The 14985-nt window shown below is 35.4% G+C and overlaps 1 protein-coding gene across 1 annotated transcript in view; it reads left to right on the forward strand.

The window, feature by feature from the left end:
* KHDRBS2 (KH RNA binding domain containing, signal transduction associated 2) overlaps nt 1-12515 on the forward strand; it is a 208382-nt gene extending 195867 nt beyond the window's left edge. The window contains exon 6 of the mRNA XM_037056316.1: nt 11464-12515. Within this exon, the coding sequence (XP_036912211.1) occupies nt 11464-11561 (98 nt within the window). The 3' untranslated portion in view covers nt 11562-12515. The remainder of the gene's footprint in view (nt 1-11463) is intronic.
* The last annotated feature ends 2470 nt before the right edge of the window (nt 12516-14985 follow it).

Below are 14985 nucleotides of genomic sequence, written 5' to 3' on the forward strand. Positions count from 1 at the left end.
TAAATCCCAGATCTGATTTTGTCTAAAATATACCCAACAGATAGAGGATTCACAAAAATATTATAATCCACAGGCATCTAACAACTCTCTTTTTAAGACAAGAAAACTAGGCATGGGAAGGTTTTTTATCACCTTTTTCTGCTGAGTTAATGGTGCAATCATTTTAACAAGAGAAGGGGAGAGTTTAGAGATCTATTGTCAGAATCTTGAGGTGAACAAAGAAAACACAAAAAGTATATTCAATATGGTATAGATTTATAGTTAGACTATTGAAAAAAGGAGCTGTTTTTCAAAACACGAAGTACACAATGCAAATTATAAAGATAAGAATATGTTTTTCTTGCCTATGTGGAAATACACCAGCTATGGAAGTACATACCCAGGAGATTGCTGCCTTAGAAGGTCTTTATATAATTTCCAGAGTTTGGGAAGACTTTGTGTTTATTAACAGAGGTCATGGATTAAAAAAAGATCATTGTTCTGAAAGAAATGTAAAACACTTGATTTATCAAATATGTCATAGTTTATTGAATGCCTCGATAGGAACTGATAAAACTATGCCAGTTAAAAATATAATTATAATTATTGATGATTTAAATTAATGTATTTTTCGTATTGAACAAACGATTTCACCCCATTGGTACCTTGTCAGACTTACAGCTTAGTTGGAACGAGATGTGCCAGGAAAAACAAAAATAACACAGACTAGATAGGTCAGTCTCCCTATAATTGTGCAGGAAGATCTCAGGAGATGGCCTCTCACACTCAGCTGTGTGCAGGAGCAGACAATAGACAGATATCCCAGGAGATGGGTCCAGTCGGGGCAAAGAGCCAAGATTCAGGCTGTTGAGAAGATTGGGGAGAGCAGACAAGAGAGACTGGGTGGGGGAGTGTTTCGTAAGTTAAGGGCAGAGTTCTGCCCAAAACTGCCCTCAGGTCACGTCACAACCAGTCCCAAGTTCAGGAAACCCCAGGCCATCCTTGCTTCTAACCTGCTGGCCACAGATTTGGCGGTTTGTACTGCCCCATCAGGTTTGATAATTTGCCAGAACGACCCACATAACTAACTAAAGCACTGTACTTAAAGTCACAGTTTCACCACAGCAGAAGGATAGAAAGCAGAATAAGGCAAAAGGAGAGACACAAAAGGCAAGGTCTGGGAGTCTCAAATGTGAAGCTTTAAAATCTTCAGGGCTGCACTATTTTCCTGGCACCCGGTTGTGTAACAGCTCTCAAAGTATTGCCAACCAGAGAAACTGGTTTAAACATAAATGTTCACACTCTTTATGGTTTCATTCTGTAGGCATGATTGACTGAATCATCTCCATCTCCAGCCTCTTCCTTTCCCCAGGCTTGAAGCCGGTATCATATGGTCTGAGCCCAACTCCCTAATTTCGTAATTGGTCTTTTTTGGCATGACTGTCCCCCATCCTCAGTCATCTCATTAGCATACATGATTGGGTGTGGTCAGAGGGATCCACTATGGATCCAGTTACTCCAAGAAATTCAAGGTTTAGAAGTTACCTCCCAATAGCCAGAGACAAAGGCAAGCCTAGGTTTCTGTGGGGCAGGCGGTGAGATAAGAGCACCCACCTGGGAAGGCAGACAGAGGCACCACCCAGGCAAAAGCCCAGAGAGTAAGAGCTGGGTAAACAGCTAGTTTAACATCTTACTGTGCTGGAGCCTGGTTTTTTCGAACACCCATAACTTAGTGCTGGTCTGTGGATACACCGGGCTCATTTTTTTGTTCTCAAATACAGAGATAAGGGATTCAGGGGAATAAGACAATCAAATAACCACAAATTCAGTGTCTTCATCTGTGAAGCTATGTCACCAAGCCTGCCTTCTCCACTGATAAAGACTTTATTGAAATTCTTTGAGAAGAGAATTATTATTTTATATCAACATTCTTATTCTTCCTTCCATTATTTCTCATAAAGTCTTTATGTATATTTCAAAAAAAGCCTATGGCTGAACTCTGTAAGCTTTTGATTGATTCAGGATTTTATTTAACAATAATAAAAGTATTTTTAAAATTGAAGTCACACAAGGTTCTATATCATATCCAATTATTATTCACTATATTTTTCCTGTACCTTCCCTTTTGGAAACCCTTCCTTTAGCTGGAATCTTTATCTCCTTTTTACTTAGATGAGATCTTAATTCCAAAGTAAGAAGATAGATACATATTTATTTAAAATTTTGAGAACCACTGGCCTATATTATTGGACAGCTACAAGATATATAGAAAGTCAAGAATAAAATATGTTTCAATTTTATGTATGTAACTTGTCAGTCATTAATAGATGGTAATTAGAAATTAAATGGTACAAATAGAGTCAAGTTATTACAAAATATGATCATCTGTAAAATGTGTAGGATAAGGACTAAAACCAAATAAATAATTTAAAAACACCACCACCACCAAGGTGAAGGGGTCTTATACTAATCACAACATATTTGATTAGTATAAGTGACTTACAGTGATTCTTAACATTTTACATCATGGTAACCTCACCTGGGAACATAGAAGCTTATAAAAGTCACCCATTGGAAATTAAACTCATTGGAAAGCTATTCCTGGTGCAGGCTCAAGTTTGTTGGTCACTGTTTTTAACTCTCCTGGAGTTCACAATCAGAAACAGCAGTAAGTCAAACAGCCTAAACAACCTAAACAAAGGTAAACTTGTAAGGCCACACTGTGATCTGGAAATTGGGTGTATACATGAAATAAAGGTGGTGGTATTAAACAAGAGTAAGTACAAAAGTGAAAATAGGTTTAAAAAAGGACCATAAGATTTCCATACCAAAACTGAAAAAAAGAAACTGGATTTAATCCCTGGCTTAAAAAATTCAGCCATGACCACAGACCCACATTACATTAAATCAGATTAAAGTTAATAGAGAAATATCAAGCACCAATTATCAAGTCCACGGGTGTGTTTCAGAATTTCACCCTCCAAATTTTTAATAATACTCCTTATTATAGATTACTCACATATGTATCAACTGTCTTCCTAAATTTATCCATTCATATTTTCAATGTGCACTACTCTTTAAGCATTTGTATTTGTTATCTATGTGAAGTTTGGACTCCAGAGTTAGTTGTTATTTATTTGTTTCATGGCTCAGGGGGCCGAATGGAAATCTCTACTATTAAAAACCAGTTTGGGATTTTACCTAAAAACTTCTTCAAAGATTAAATGGATCTGGCTCATCAAAATTGGATGGGAATTTTGGTACTTAGGACAAATTTGCCAGTAGCAAGAAGGCTTGTCTTAAAAAGTACCAAAAGGCCGAGCCTGTCTCTGGTTGGGAAGATCCCTACCAGAAATCATTATCTTTCTTAAGATGAATCAAAATAAGCAATCCAAGAAACTAATCCATAAACTTTTACTAATCGTTAAAGAAATCGGAATTGTGTTTCTCAATACATTAAGTAAAGTGAAATCATTCATTTGCCAAAATTTAATGGGTACATAAATTTGGGGTATTTTGCATTTAAAACCCTAAAAGGATTTGTTCTCTGATTCCTTCTTCTAGTTAGCTCTGAGCCTATTTCTTTGCAAAAATAAGAAGACTTTCTCCTTTAGAGAAATGTATTTTAATATCTTAACTTTACCAACAAAACTCCTTGTATTTCAGACCCAAACTGAAAAATTTCAATTGTCTATGATGAAATTAGGGATCACATCGAGTTAGGTCTAGCATGGAATTCCTTGCTAAGGTATTTGGGTTTGATTTTGAATGTGCTGTAAGATTAATTGAATAGACCTAATCAATAGTACTTGGTAAAGTACCTCTGGCTAGAAGGTGGAGAAGAATAGAGTGTATGCATACATATATGCACACACACATGCAAAGAAGGAAATACATATATAAAACATATATAATACTAATTATAATATATACTATTGCATATACATATAATAGCATAGATAAAATTATAGAAAGGCACAAAAGGTGACTAGCTTTCTGGACAACTGTAATAATGGCTTTCAGTGAATAGGGTTAATGAGGATGGAAAGAAATGGATAGATTCAATATATATTAAGGAAGAAAAGACAAAGCTTGGTTATTGCTCAGGTCCACTGCACAAAAAGAGATATCATTAAGATGCCAAGATTTCTTTGGGTTGGTAACTAGATAGCTGGTAGGTAGTAGCATCATTTGCTGAATGGGAAATGTGAGAAGAGTATTAGGTAATATGGGGAAAAACTTTAGTTTTGGAAAAAAAATTGACTGGAGACACCTGAGGAGATATCCCACAGGAAGTTAGATATACATGTCAGAAGCTCAGAATGGTTTGTGACAGTTAAAATGTGTCATCAGTATGTAGATTAAGAGACTTGCATAAGGGCTCTTTCAGCAAGAAAAAAAGCAGAGTCAGAATTCAAATGCAGCCTTGGGGGCAAGACTCTTGGGACTCCCATTCAAAGTGATGGACCCATCTGGCGCTTGTTTTATGGGTACAAAAAATGTAAAATATTTAAACATAATTAAATTTTTGAATAAATGATTATCTGCCATGTGCTTCATAAGATTCTGAGTTAAGCACAGAGTGTTTAGAAATGCCCAGCCCTTTGTTATTCTCCAAGTGAATTATCCCAAGTGTTACTTTTTTCTAACAGGAAATATCTACTTAAAAATTGCAGCAGTCTTAAAAATTTCCCATAAACTGACTGAATTTCCTGAGATCATAAATGATGGTGAACTAAAGTTAACTCTTCTTGGAAGGTAATTCACTGTGTTAATCTGTGAAAACAGATGCTGGTTGTATGTTTCTTCTTCAATATTTTTTTTTTTTGCTATATGCATCTTAAAACAATAAACTCATCAACTGCAAGTAGTGACCACACAAATTGTACAGATGAAATGGTTGAGCCATCAACCATTTTTAAATGCTGAGCGCAGAGCAGATAATCTTACCATCTACTTTGGGTGAATGAACATCTAGATTGGCACTTCAACAAATTTAGCTCATGCAACCCACATTCTTGTTAACAAAATTCAGGTACAATCTCACTCATTTAGCTAAGTAATTGTTTTTTTGTTTGAATAACCAATTATTATATAATCCAAGGGGAATGAAATAAAAATTAAGTCCACTTATACAGGAAAGAAAGGGAAGGAAAAAGAAGTGATGGTCAGGAATTCTTTTAAATGGAAGGTGTAGTGGGAAAATGGTGAAACTATTAGAAAAAGTCTGAGTTATGGTTTCCTTGTCTTAAAAAGAAAGGCAACAGTAACACCTATCTTCCAGGAAAATTGTATTTGCTAATAATATCCATAAAATGCCTGGCATTGGGCTTTCCCCTTAGGAGAGGTAATGGTAATATCTTCATTTTTAAATAGGATAGATATTTTTAATTATCTAAGGAAAATGAATATTATTATATGAGTTACAACAACAACGATAAAATATCTAACTGAATGTATTTTCTTCGAGAATAAGTAGCCATAAAATAACATGTAAGTATATATTAGAAAGATGCTTTTACAAGTAGTGATATTCCTCAGAAAGATCAGAAACTTAACTGAGACCAACAAATTCGTCTCAATGGCTTACAGCCAGCATGCATTTTCATCAGCCTTGCTGTAATGTTCTTGAAATGACTGGCAAACCAAAACACTAGAAGCTTGTGGTCCCAGAGATTAACTTAGGTTTTCTATTGTACTTGGGTTTTTGCATGGCGCTTCATAGTGTACCAAAACTAAATAGCATGAGCCATACTCTTTTGTTGCAGTTGTTTAAAAGAAAAATTGAGGTTCTTTTTCAGATCTCAGAAATACAAACAATGAGCTATGTGGGCCTAGCAAAGTGTGAATGTAAGGGCTGTGCCCTCAATAATATTGATGATTCCTGCATCTTTCTGAACTAATCTTTAAAGTTTATTTACTCAGAAGGTGGTATTTTAAACCTATTTTCAGATACAAAAACATTAAAAGTGTACTTTCCAGGTAGTTAAATAATGCCAACTTTTCCTAAATTGGCTATTTGTTCCCATGCTTCATTTCCCCACCCCCCCTACTAACCTCAACATTTACCTCTTCTCTGCAACAGTCAGAGAAGACTGTTTTGCAACTTTAAAAACCATCCAGATTTTTCTTTCCTACTCTGAATGCTCCCCGAAGCAGCGGGTCCCCTGGCGGGGATGAGAGCACTTGGAGAAATGCACACCACTTGGCAGTGCTGATGCTGCTGACAGCAGAGTGCCCGCCTGAGTGCAGACGCTTTCTGAGTCACTAGAGTAACATTTAATGCACTGGAGGAGTTACCTGGGTAACCTACACCTCTTTATCAAAGTAAGATGTTCCTCGGTGATGCTTATTAGCGTGTAATGAAGATGCACTCTATGGCATTCTGCAAAACTTGACTCAACTACGTAAAAAAAATCAATGTCAGTTATAAAATTAGAGGTGGAGTAAGTTATAAAGAAGAAATATTGATTTACTTCAAATATGTGCAACACTCTAACCCCATTGCTAACAATGTGTTTCTGAAGAAGAGTCCTGTTTCATTTATAATTAATTCTAGTTAGTGATATCATTTACTTATTTATATGTGCCTTACAAATATTTATGGTGTTCTTACTTTGTATCTGTCACCTTGAAAGGTCTCTTCCTTCATAGATGTTAGAATTCAGTTTAAGAAACAAAGCCAGATGATAAAAGTAATTAATACAGGAAAGTCTTTAAAGAAAATGAGTTCTCTTAAATAGGTTAAACAGTGTCTGAATTCTTAGTTTTGCTACATATTTGCTCAGAAAATTATTCCTTTGAGATGAATCAATCTAGAGTCCAGTCCAAGTTCAGCTGAATGATGGAAGTTAGTAGTAGCACCCTTCTCTAGTCTATCCCCATCATTCTCTTTGGATACCAATTATAATTGATCTGTAGTCTGTGAAATTTCAAGTTAGTTTTGTCCTGTGATCTCCTTAAGGCTCCTGGAACCATACTCATATGCAGGACTAAGTACAATGACTAGCAAAGGAGATCTTGAGTAAAGAATAAAAAAAGAAGATGTTTGCTTTATGAATGCTTTATCATCCCCCTTTACTTCTTACTTCATATACACATGGTTCCTTAAAATCCCAATTAGGAAGTCTAGAATTGGCGGAAATTTGATCGAGTCACTTAAGCTGTTTCTCATATTCTCATTTGCTATTTCCTGATCCACAATTCTGTAAACCATTCCACGAATTTTGACTTGGAAGGCAGTTATTTTTCACCTTCTCTAAGCAATAGCTTATTTATTTGCTCAATTCACATGCATAGTCTAGTTAGCACTTTTCACACATGACACTGATCCTGACATTGAGAGGACCTCACTTCCTTTATCATTTTTCAGAAGGACAAGGGAAGATTATCTCTAAATTTTATGGTCTGCAGTAATTTTTTAAACTAACATCCTAGAATACCTCATGGGACTAGACACAATTGGCCAAGACGCCAAATTTTACGCGAAGCCCTAAAATATTTCAAATCTACCTCGTCTGCTGAAAAGGAGAACCCCAAGAAGACAGGTATATTTCTTCATGCCTTCCTGGGCCTTTATAACTTCAAATTTCAGAAAAGTTCCATTATGAGGACCTTATAATAATATATCTCTTCCTTTGTTTGGGTTTTTTCTGCGTGTAAGCTTCCATGGTAGACTCAATTCAAGATGCTTTTAGTTTCTAAGAATCACTCTCTCTCTGATATTACTATGTAGTAAAGATACCTAAGAGCTTTTGGTGAGCAATGAGGGGGTGGGCTGACTGTGTAAGTTTTCATGACACACGATGTGATGACAAAAAAAAAAAACATTCAGTGCGAAGACGAGACATAGAATTCACTGAGATGAGCTCGCTTGTACTATCATATGATGGTAAGTGTGGCTACACTATATATAAACACATGATATTAGGAAAAATATAGACCAAGGAAATTTGGCACAAATAGAAATAATATTTTTCTAAACTCAGTTCATTGTTATTATTGAGAACATGTAAACAGTGGACCCAAGATTTGAATTAAGTGAACTAAATCCTTGATTTCCTCTACTAAAGGTAAGGAATTTTAGAAAGTTTAAAATTCACTTTGCCTGTGTAGAAATTCATTTTGGCTACCTTTCTGGTTACAATTATGGTAGACTAATAGTTGTCCCCTTTTTCTAGAAGGAAAGAGCATAGTATTAACTTGCATATACATAGAGAACTAAAGAGAGCACATTTTTTATGCAACAAAACATGTTTTTATAACTTTTTGTAATGGGATTCCACTATGATTGTTTCATTGAATCCAGTAGTGACTATTTTTGTACATAGCTAATTAAACCTCTTGAGTAAGAAGCCTGACTTCAACTCTATGAGAAATATCTAATATTTCTAATTAGAGAGATTTTATAGTTAATACTGAATTTCTTCAGCTTAGTTGTTACTGTTTTCAAGGTTATCATTGGAAGCTCTTTCTGGCTCATAGTTCCTAGAGTTAAATAATTCTTTCATGTAATCTTTCATGGCATTCAATGCCTATTAAGCATCGCTTTTTCTCAAGGCACTTGGGATACAGCAATGAACAGCGACACTTCTTATTTTAATGTTGGCCAACAGGTAAGAAATGTAAGCTTTCAGTCCACCAGTTAGCTGTCTGATAAAGTCAAGTAAAGCCAAGTCAATGAGTTCATTTTAAACATGTATTCTGCAGCAAGACCCCATAATTTTACCTGTTTAATAGTTCTGACAAATCTAGGACTAGATGTAGTCCACATTGCTATCATTCTGCTCAAGTTTGTAACACTATTTTTTCATGTTTCTTGATTTTTTATTTTTATTTTTTAAATTATTTTATTATTGTTCAAATACAGTTGTGTGTATTTACCCCCCACCATACCCTCCAACCCCAGCCAAACCGACCTCTCTCCCTCGCTTCCACTGCCCCCCACCCCTGGTTTTTGTCCACATGTCTTTTATACTGGTTCCTGAAAATCCTTCCCCTTTTCCCCTGAAATTTCTCCCCCTCTCCCAACTGGTCAGTTGGGTCAGTATGACAACAGACTGTTGTCAGTCTGCTCTCAATTTCTGTGTCTTCGGTTATATTTTGCTTGTTTATTTGTTTTATTGATTAGGTTCCTGTTAAAGTTGATACCATATGGTATTTGTCTTTCACCACCTGGCTTATTTCACTTAGCATAATGCTCTCCAGTTCCATCCATGCTGTCTCAAATGGTAGGAGCTCCTTCTTTCTCTGGGTTGCATAGTATTCCATTGTGTAGATGTACTATAGTTTTTTGATCCACTCATTTACTGATGGGCACTATTTTGAAGAAGCTACCAGGAACACAGGGCATCTGAAAAGGATCCAGAACTTCCACACCCTGGGAAATCTTGAAACCTAAATTATCTCAGCTCCTAAAACCCTGCAGACTGCAACTGTGTGATCTCTAACACTCTAGGACAAAGGAAGCCAAAAGTCATACATTTCCTCTGTTAAAAACAATAGTAAAGTGGGGTAGATTTTACTAGTATATGACAAGGACATTGACACATTCTTGATTATTCATAGAATAAAATTCTTGATTATTCAAAGTATAAAATTTTTATGACATAAAGTTCAGGAGGCACTTTCAAACTTTTAAGCGAAAATTCACTTTTCATTCTAGTGCATCAAAGATAGTTTTCTTTAAATCCAGTGAAGTACATTTATAAAGTTCTTCTCTGAAATGTTTATGTTGAAAAATTCTATAGCAGGGTCTCTGTAAAAGCCCAGAGTGTCACCAATTTAGGCTTTGCGGTCAGTAGAGTCTGCATCACAACAACTCAACTCTGCCTTTGTAGACTGAAGGCAGCCAGAGACAGTAGGTTAGGAAACAGTCATGTCTGTTCTTAGTAAAACTTTATTTATAAAAATAGGCAGCTGACCAGAGCTGGCTCACAGACCATAGTTAGCCTAGTCTACGTAGGTCTGTATTCTGAGTACGGATAACATTTCTTACAGTTATTTAGGCTCTTACTTCTAAGGTATGCCCTATCACATATTGAAATAAGCATGAGCAGGGAACTTCAGTGAAAAACATAAATTTTCATTTATCATGATATCATTTGTAATAAAAATGTCCTGATGAAGGAAATGTTCAAAAATCCCAAAGTTTACCCATGTAAATGCTATTTATTTCTACACTAATAACCTTTTGATTATTTTTCTGTAGTAAATTGTTATTTATTGCCCAATAGTATAGTGAGTGCAAGTTAAAATTTTCTTACTGTTTTTTGCTAGAGATATTCTTAGTTGTACTTGAACTGCCTGGGGTCATATACTACTTCAGTCGGCCTCAGTCTGCAGTGATTTTTCAGATGATATTGTCATTCCCACCATCTTTCACATCAGCTATCAATGTCTATATGTCTTTTAAGTAATCCTTTTTCTTATTTCCAAATCCCTTATGTTCCTTCCACCATAGTCCCATGCATGAGCTCTGCTGTCTACACGAGAACTGAATTCTGTTTGAGAGACTGGGATAACCTAGTTTCTGGAATCACATAAGCCACCACAAACCCATTATTAAGTCCTTGGCCCTTTGAAGGAGGGCTGTATTTCTCTTCGGGGGGCATAAATTTTTTAAAAGCCATTTTCCACAGTACTCAAAAGCTTGCTTCTTTTTTGTTTTGGCTACATTCCAAAACATTAAGGTTACCAAAAGTCTGATTAATGGGTAAATAAATGAAGAGTTTTCCTGGAGAATTAATACCTCTTTATTTTCCAACTTTTTTATTTTGAAAAACTAATTTGGGATTTTTTGTCTTTACCAATTTTGCTACTTAAAATTTACTCTACTCCATAGCCTGCTTATTTCTGATTATCTTTGTCTAGAACAGTTTTGTACAATGAATCTCATCCTGGGACTCCAGAAAAATCATCTAAAAGAGCATTTGTAAAATACTAAATCCTAGCCCCCCCCCATAGAATTTCCTACGCCTTCGATTGGGGATACATAGAAGAGGCAGTAGTCATTTTTTGTTCCATTTCATTTTAAGATACCCTGGTATTCTCAAGTTAATAAAGACCTAAGAATCACTGGTTATCTTTCTTTTTTTATATTTTTTAAATTTATTTTATTGTATTTATAAGGGGATAAATGGTAATGATTTTCTACACCCAATTTGTTTTGGGAGTCCACATGAAGGATTAAATATAGAGTGTTTTACACTGATACTCCTCTTGCTTTTTTGTGGTATAGAAACTTAACAAGAAGTTCACCTTTTTCTTCTTGAAAAAAAATGCCTTATGAGTTGAATTCCAAGTGGCTGCATTTCAAAATACATGTATTTGGATTCTCTACCCATGTGGAACATATAGTAAGGTTTGAGTTGTCAGTGTTGAGATCCTTCATTCTCCTTTCTTGGGTTGACTATTGTGTCTTAAATGAATATTATTGATAACTCTCTAGCCATGTGAATGTTACTGTCTTTCTCTCATTCATAGCACCAGAAGAATGGGCCACGACCCGCTCCAGCCTGAAGGCACCGCCGCCAAGGTCAGCCAGAGGGGGATACAGGGAGCACCCCTATGGTAGATATTGAAGGTCCTCCTCACCGTGACCTCACCTCAAAGACAATTCATAGCCTGTGGTCTCCACAAAAACAGCAACAAGACAAGTAATAGTCCTTTCTTTTTTCCTATTCTAGGGATAACTTCTCATGATTATTCCCATATAGTTCTTGTATTTCCCCTATACTGTTGGCGTGACTTGGACACTAGTATTTTCCAAAACGGACTAAAAGAGACACTGGCAAGCATTATCTATAAACCGTTCAGAAGGATGATATTCTCTTGGTTGTTTTTCATTGTTGTGTGTAATCTTTTAATTTTTTTCTTCTTTCTTTTTTTTTTAAGAAAGAGCATGAATCTGTTAACAGATTTTTGAGTCTCAATCAACTAGCAAAGACGTTGTCTAGGGTCGCTAAAAGGCTGTAATATGATTTTTGAACTAGCGGATAATAAAGTTGTAGATAAGATGTTTTAACCTGTCTTTTAATATCTGTTAGTTAGATGAAGATGTTTGATATTAAGTTTGTAAATTTAATTTTAAATGCTGTTTTAATGGGGTTGAAAACAAGCAGCTACTGTATGTATGTAGCTAACTGAATTTGTTCAGTGTTTTAACCTGTATTTGTTAAAAAAGAAAAAAAACACACATAAAGTTCCATGTGTAAGCTTCTCTAAATAGGAAACCACAATTTGTCAAATATGTTTGCCATAATTTGTCAATAAAGCTGAAAACTTTTGTAAAAACTAAATTTGGAATTACTTGTTTTCTAGCTTTAAATGTCTGCTTTATTTCTTCTTCAAGAGATGCCTAAAATGTTTTCTATTTAAAAATTACAAAAAATGAACCCAAGCTTGTTTTAAGATATTTGTGTAATACTTAAAAATGTATTAATAACTTATGGTTGTTAAATAATTTAAAAGTCAACAAACTAAACTGTTACATGAATCATGGTTAGTAAACACTAATGTATAACATGTTAATGGAAAAAAACTGGATTTAGAAAAATAAATGGATTTTAAACTATCCTCTAAGCTTTATCTTGCTAAACACAAATTCTGATTGACTTGTTTGCATTAGCATGTCTCTCGTGAGAAAGAGTAATGGAGTGTAAAGAGGTAAGATTACCACTTACCACTGTCTAAATGCCTAGTTCTTCAACCTTTGAGTTTCCCCGCACATTAAATATCCCATCCAACATGTAAGCATTGCGTAGATTCACTTTATTGTTTTCACTCAAAGGAGTGCGTGGACTTCATTTGCGTAGTTGATAACAGTTTGTTTTGACAAACAAATCATCAGTGTCACTGGCCAGTTGTTGCTATTCAACCTCAAAAACTTTATTTGTAATTTTCAGTGCTAAATATCACCGCCCTTGAAGGCAGTTTAGAGGGCTGATATTTCTTTTGAGACTATCAGACTTGATGGCTGATGATTATTAAGGAAATATGTCGCAGGACTCAAAGGATGACTAAACGTTAAACAGGTAACACTAATAGTAACTCTGTAATTTTGCATATGCAACAGTAATGTTAAATATTCTCAGTTATTAAGTTCCTGATAGTTAAAAAAGTAAACCTACAAAAACATAACAAATAGGTCTATAGGTTATTAAAACAACTAATTAACATTAACTAGAGGCACCAAAATTATTTTACAATATATAACCCTCAAGTTAATAAACAGAACTAAAATTAACAATAATAGTAATGCAACTCTTGCTAACATCAAACGTAAGCTAAATTCTGATGGAAAAAAAGAAAGAACGTGAAAGACTTGATGGTAGGGATGAATGCCAAAACTTAATCTTTTAAATACAGTTTTTTTGTTTATGGTGGCTTTTGTCGATGTGATTGGTTTACTTTTTTGCTGCTAACCAGCTTAGGCATATTGCTGTTCAGTTTCTGCAGCTGGAGTTGCATGCTGATAGTTTTACGAAGTGTGTGTCTGTCATCAGTTAAAATTGTAAATATTTGCCTTGCACAAATGTTATTTAGTTATATTTAATTTTCTTTTTTTTATTCTTTCTCACTATTTCAGGTACCCACAAGCAAAGAGCATGTAATTGAATAGCAGAAAGTGATGGACTAAGAAGGATAGAGGTAAACTTACTTTTTTAATCTTCTCTGAAATAGATAATCTTCGCCGAGGTGACCCATGGCACTGAACTGGGACACCAAATGCCACTTGTTGAAAACAGAAAAGGTTTGATTGTTGTCGAGGAACTGAGTTATTTTTATCTTCTTTGAAATGAAGTGATATATCTTGGTATTTTCCCTGGCTAGACTTTTGAGTTTATCCAGAAGCTTGTCAAAAGAAATGTGAATTAGTGGTTAATATTCAGGCCTTTGCTGTGAACTACCACATATTACCTCCCCTTGACTTTCAAATAAAGAATACTAAAACTTTTACTCTACAGATATGAGAGAAGGAAATCACAATTATTGGCTGAGGTACATGGACGGCAAAGGGGACCCCATGATCAACCCCTCAACTACCCCTTGTCAATGAGATAAAATTTGGTAACATTAACATTTATTTAGTCAAAATAACTAAGCTGACCATTATTTTCCCCATTTATGCCACTGGGTTTATCAATAAACTTGTTTTTCATCTGCCATTCTATTTGATTCAGCAAATATTTACGGAGTACAAAGCGCTATTGGAAATTGAGATTTGATTTCTGTACGCAAGGAGTTGTCAGCTGTAGCCAATAAAAGTCTGACTAAAAACAGTCCAAGGGCAGTTATGAAATCCACACAGACCTGACCATTCAGAGAATTGAAAAGGCCTGGCCAGGATATTTCAAACAAGGTAAACCCCAGATCTTCTCCTTCTGTGCCTGGTCCTCTTTTTACTACACAAATATCCAAGTGTCCGCAATGCAGTGGAGATTTAAAGGCCACAGAAGAAATATGAGAGAGTCTGCAGATTCCTTAAGACTGGAGAGTAGGGCTGAGGCAGGGAACAGTGGAATGAAAGAGGTGGCCAGATCATTGATGAGGAAGAGAGCGCCATCTGGTGAATGGAATAGGTTGTGCCAGTTCAGGAAGTGAGAGGGATCCTGAGGACCAGGTTCGTAAAAGCAGAGGGAAAAGCAAAGCCTGGAGAGGCGGGGTCCAGGTTGGTCATGGTTGTCCCTGAGAACTGTGTTAAATTTTTTGGATTTCATTAGAAAAGCAAAAGGAAGCTGAAGTAGGTTTGAAGTAAAGAATTGGAATTATCCCCCTAAGAAAATTACCCCAAGTAACTCAGGCAAACATCACAGTTAGTCAATTTTATAATTACTAACACCTCATCATCTGAGATAGCTTTTTTAAAATTCAATTATCAAAATAACTGTTTAATACTGTAGGTGCTTCAATTAATCAACTGCTTTTGTTAAGTTGCAGAATGAAAAAGTTACTGAAAATACAGTTTTAAAATTGTATTTATCAGTAATATTCTATATCTGACTT

This window comes from Sturnira hondurensis, unplaced genomic scaffold (assembly GCF_014824575.4).
Source record: "Sturnira hondurensis isolate 20B ecotype Veracruz unplaced genomic scaffold, ASM1482457v3 Scaffold0008908, whole genome shotgun sequence".
Classification (NCBI taxonomy): Eukaryota; Metazoa; Chordata; class Mammalia; order Chiroptera; family Phyllostomidae; genus Sturnira; species Sturnira hondurensis.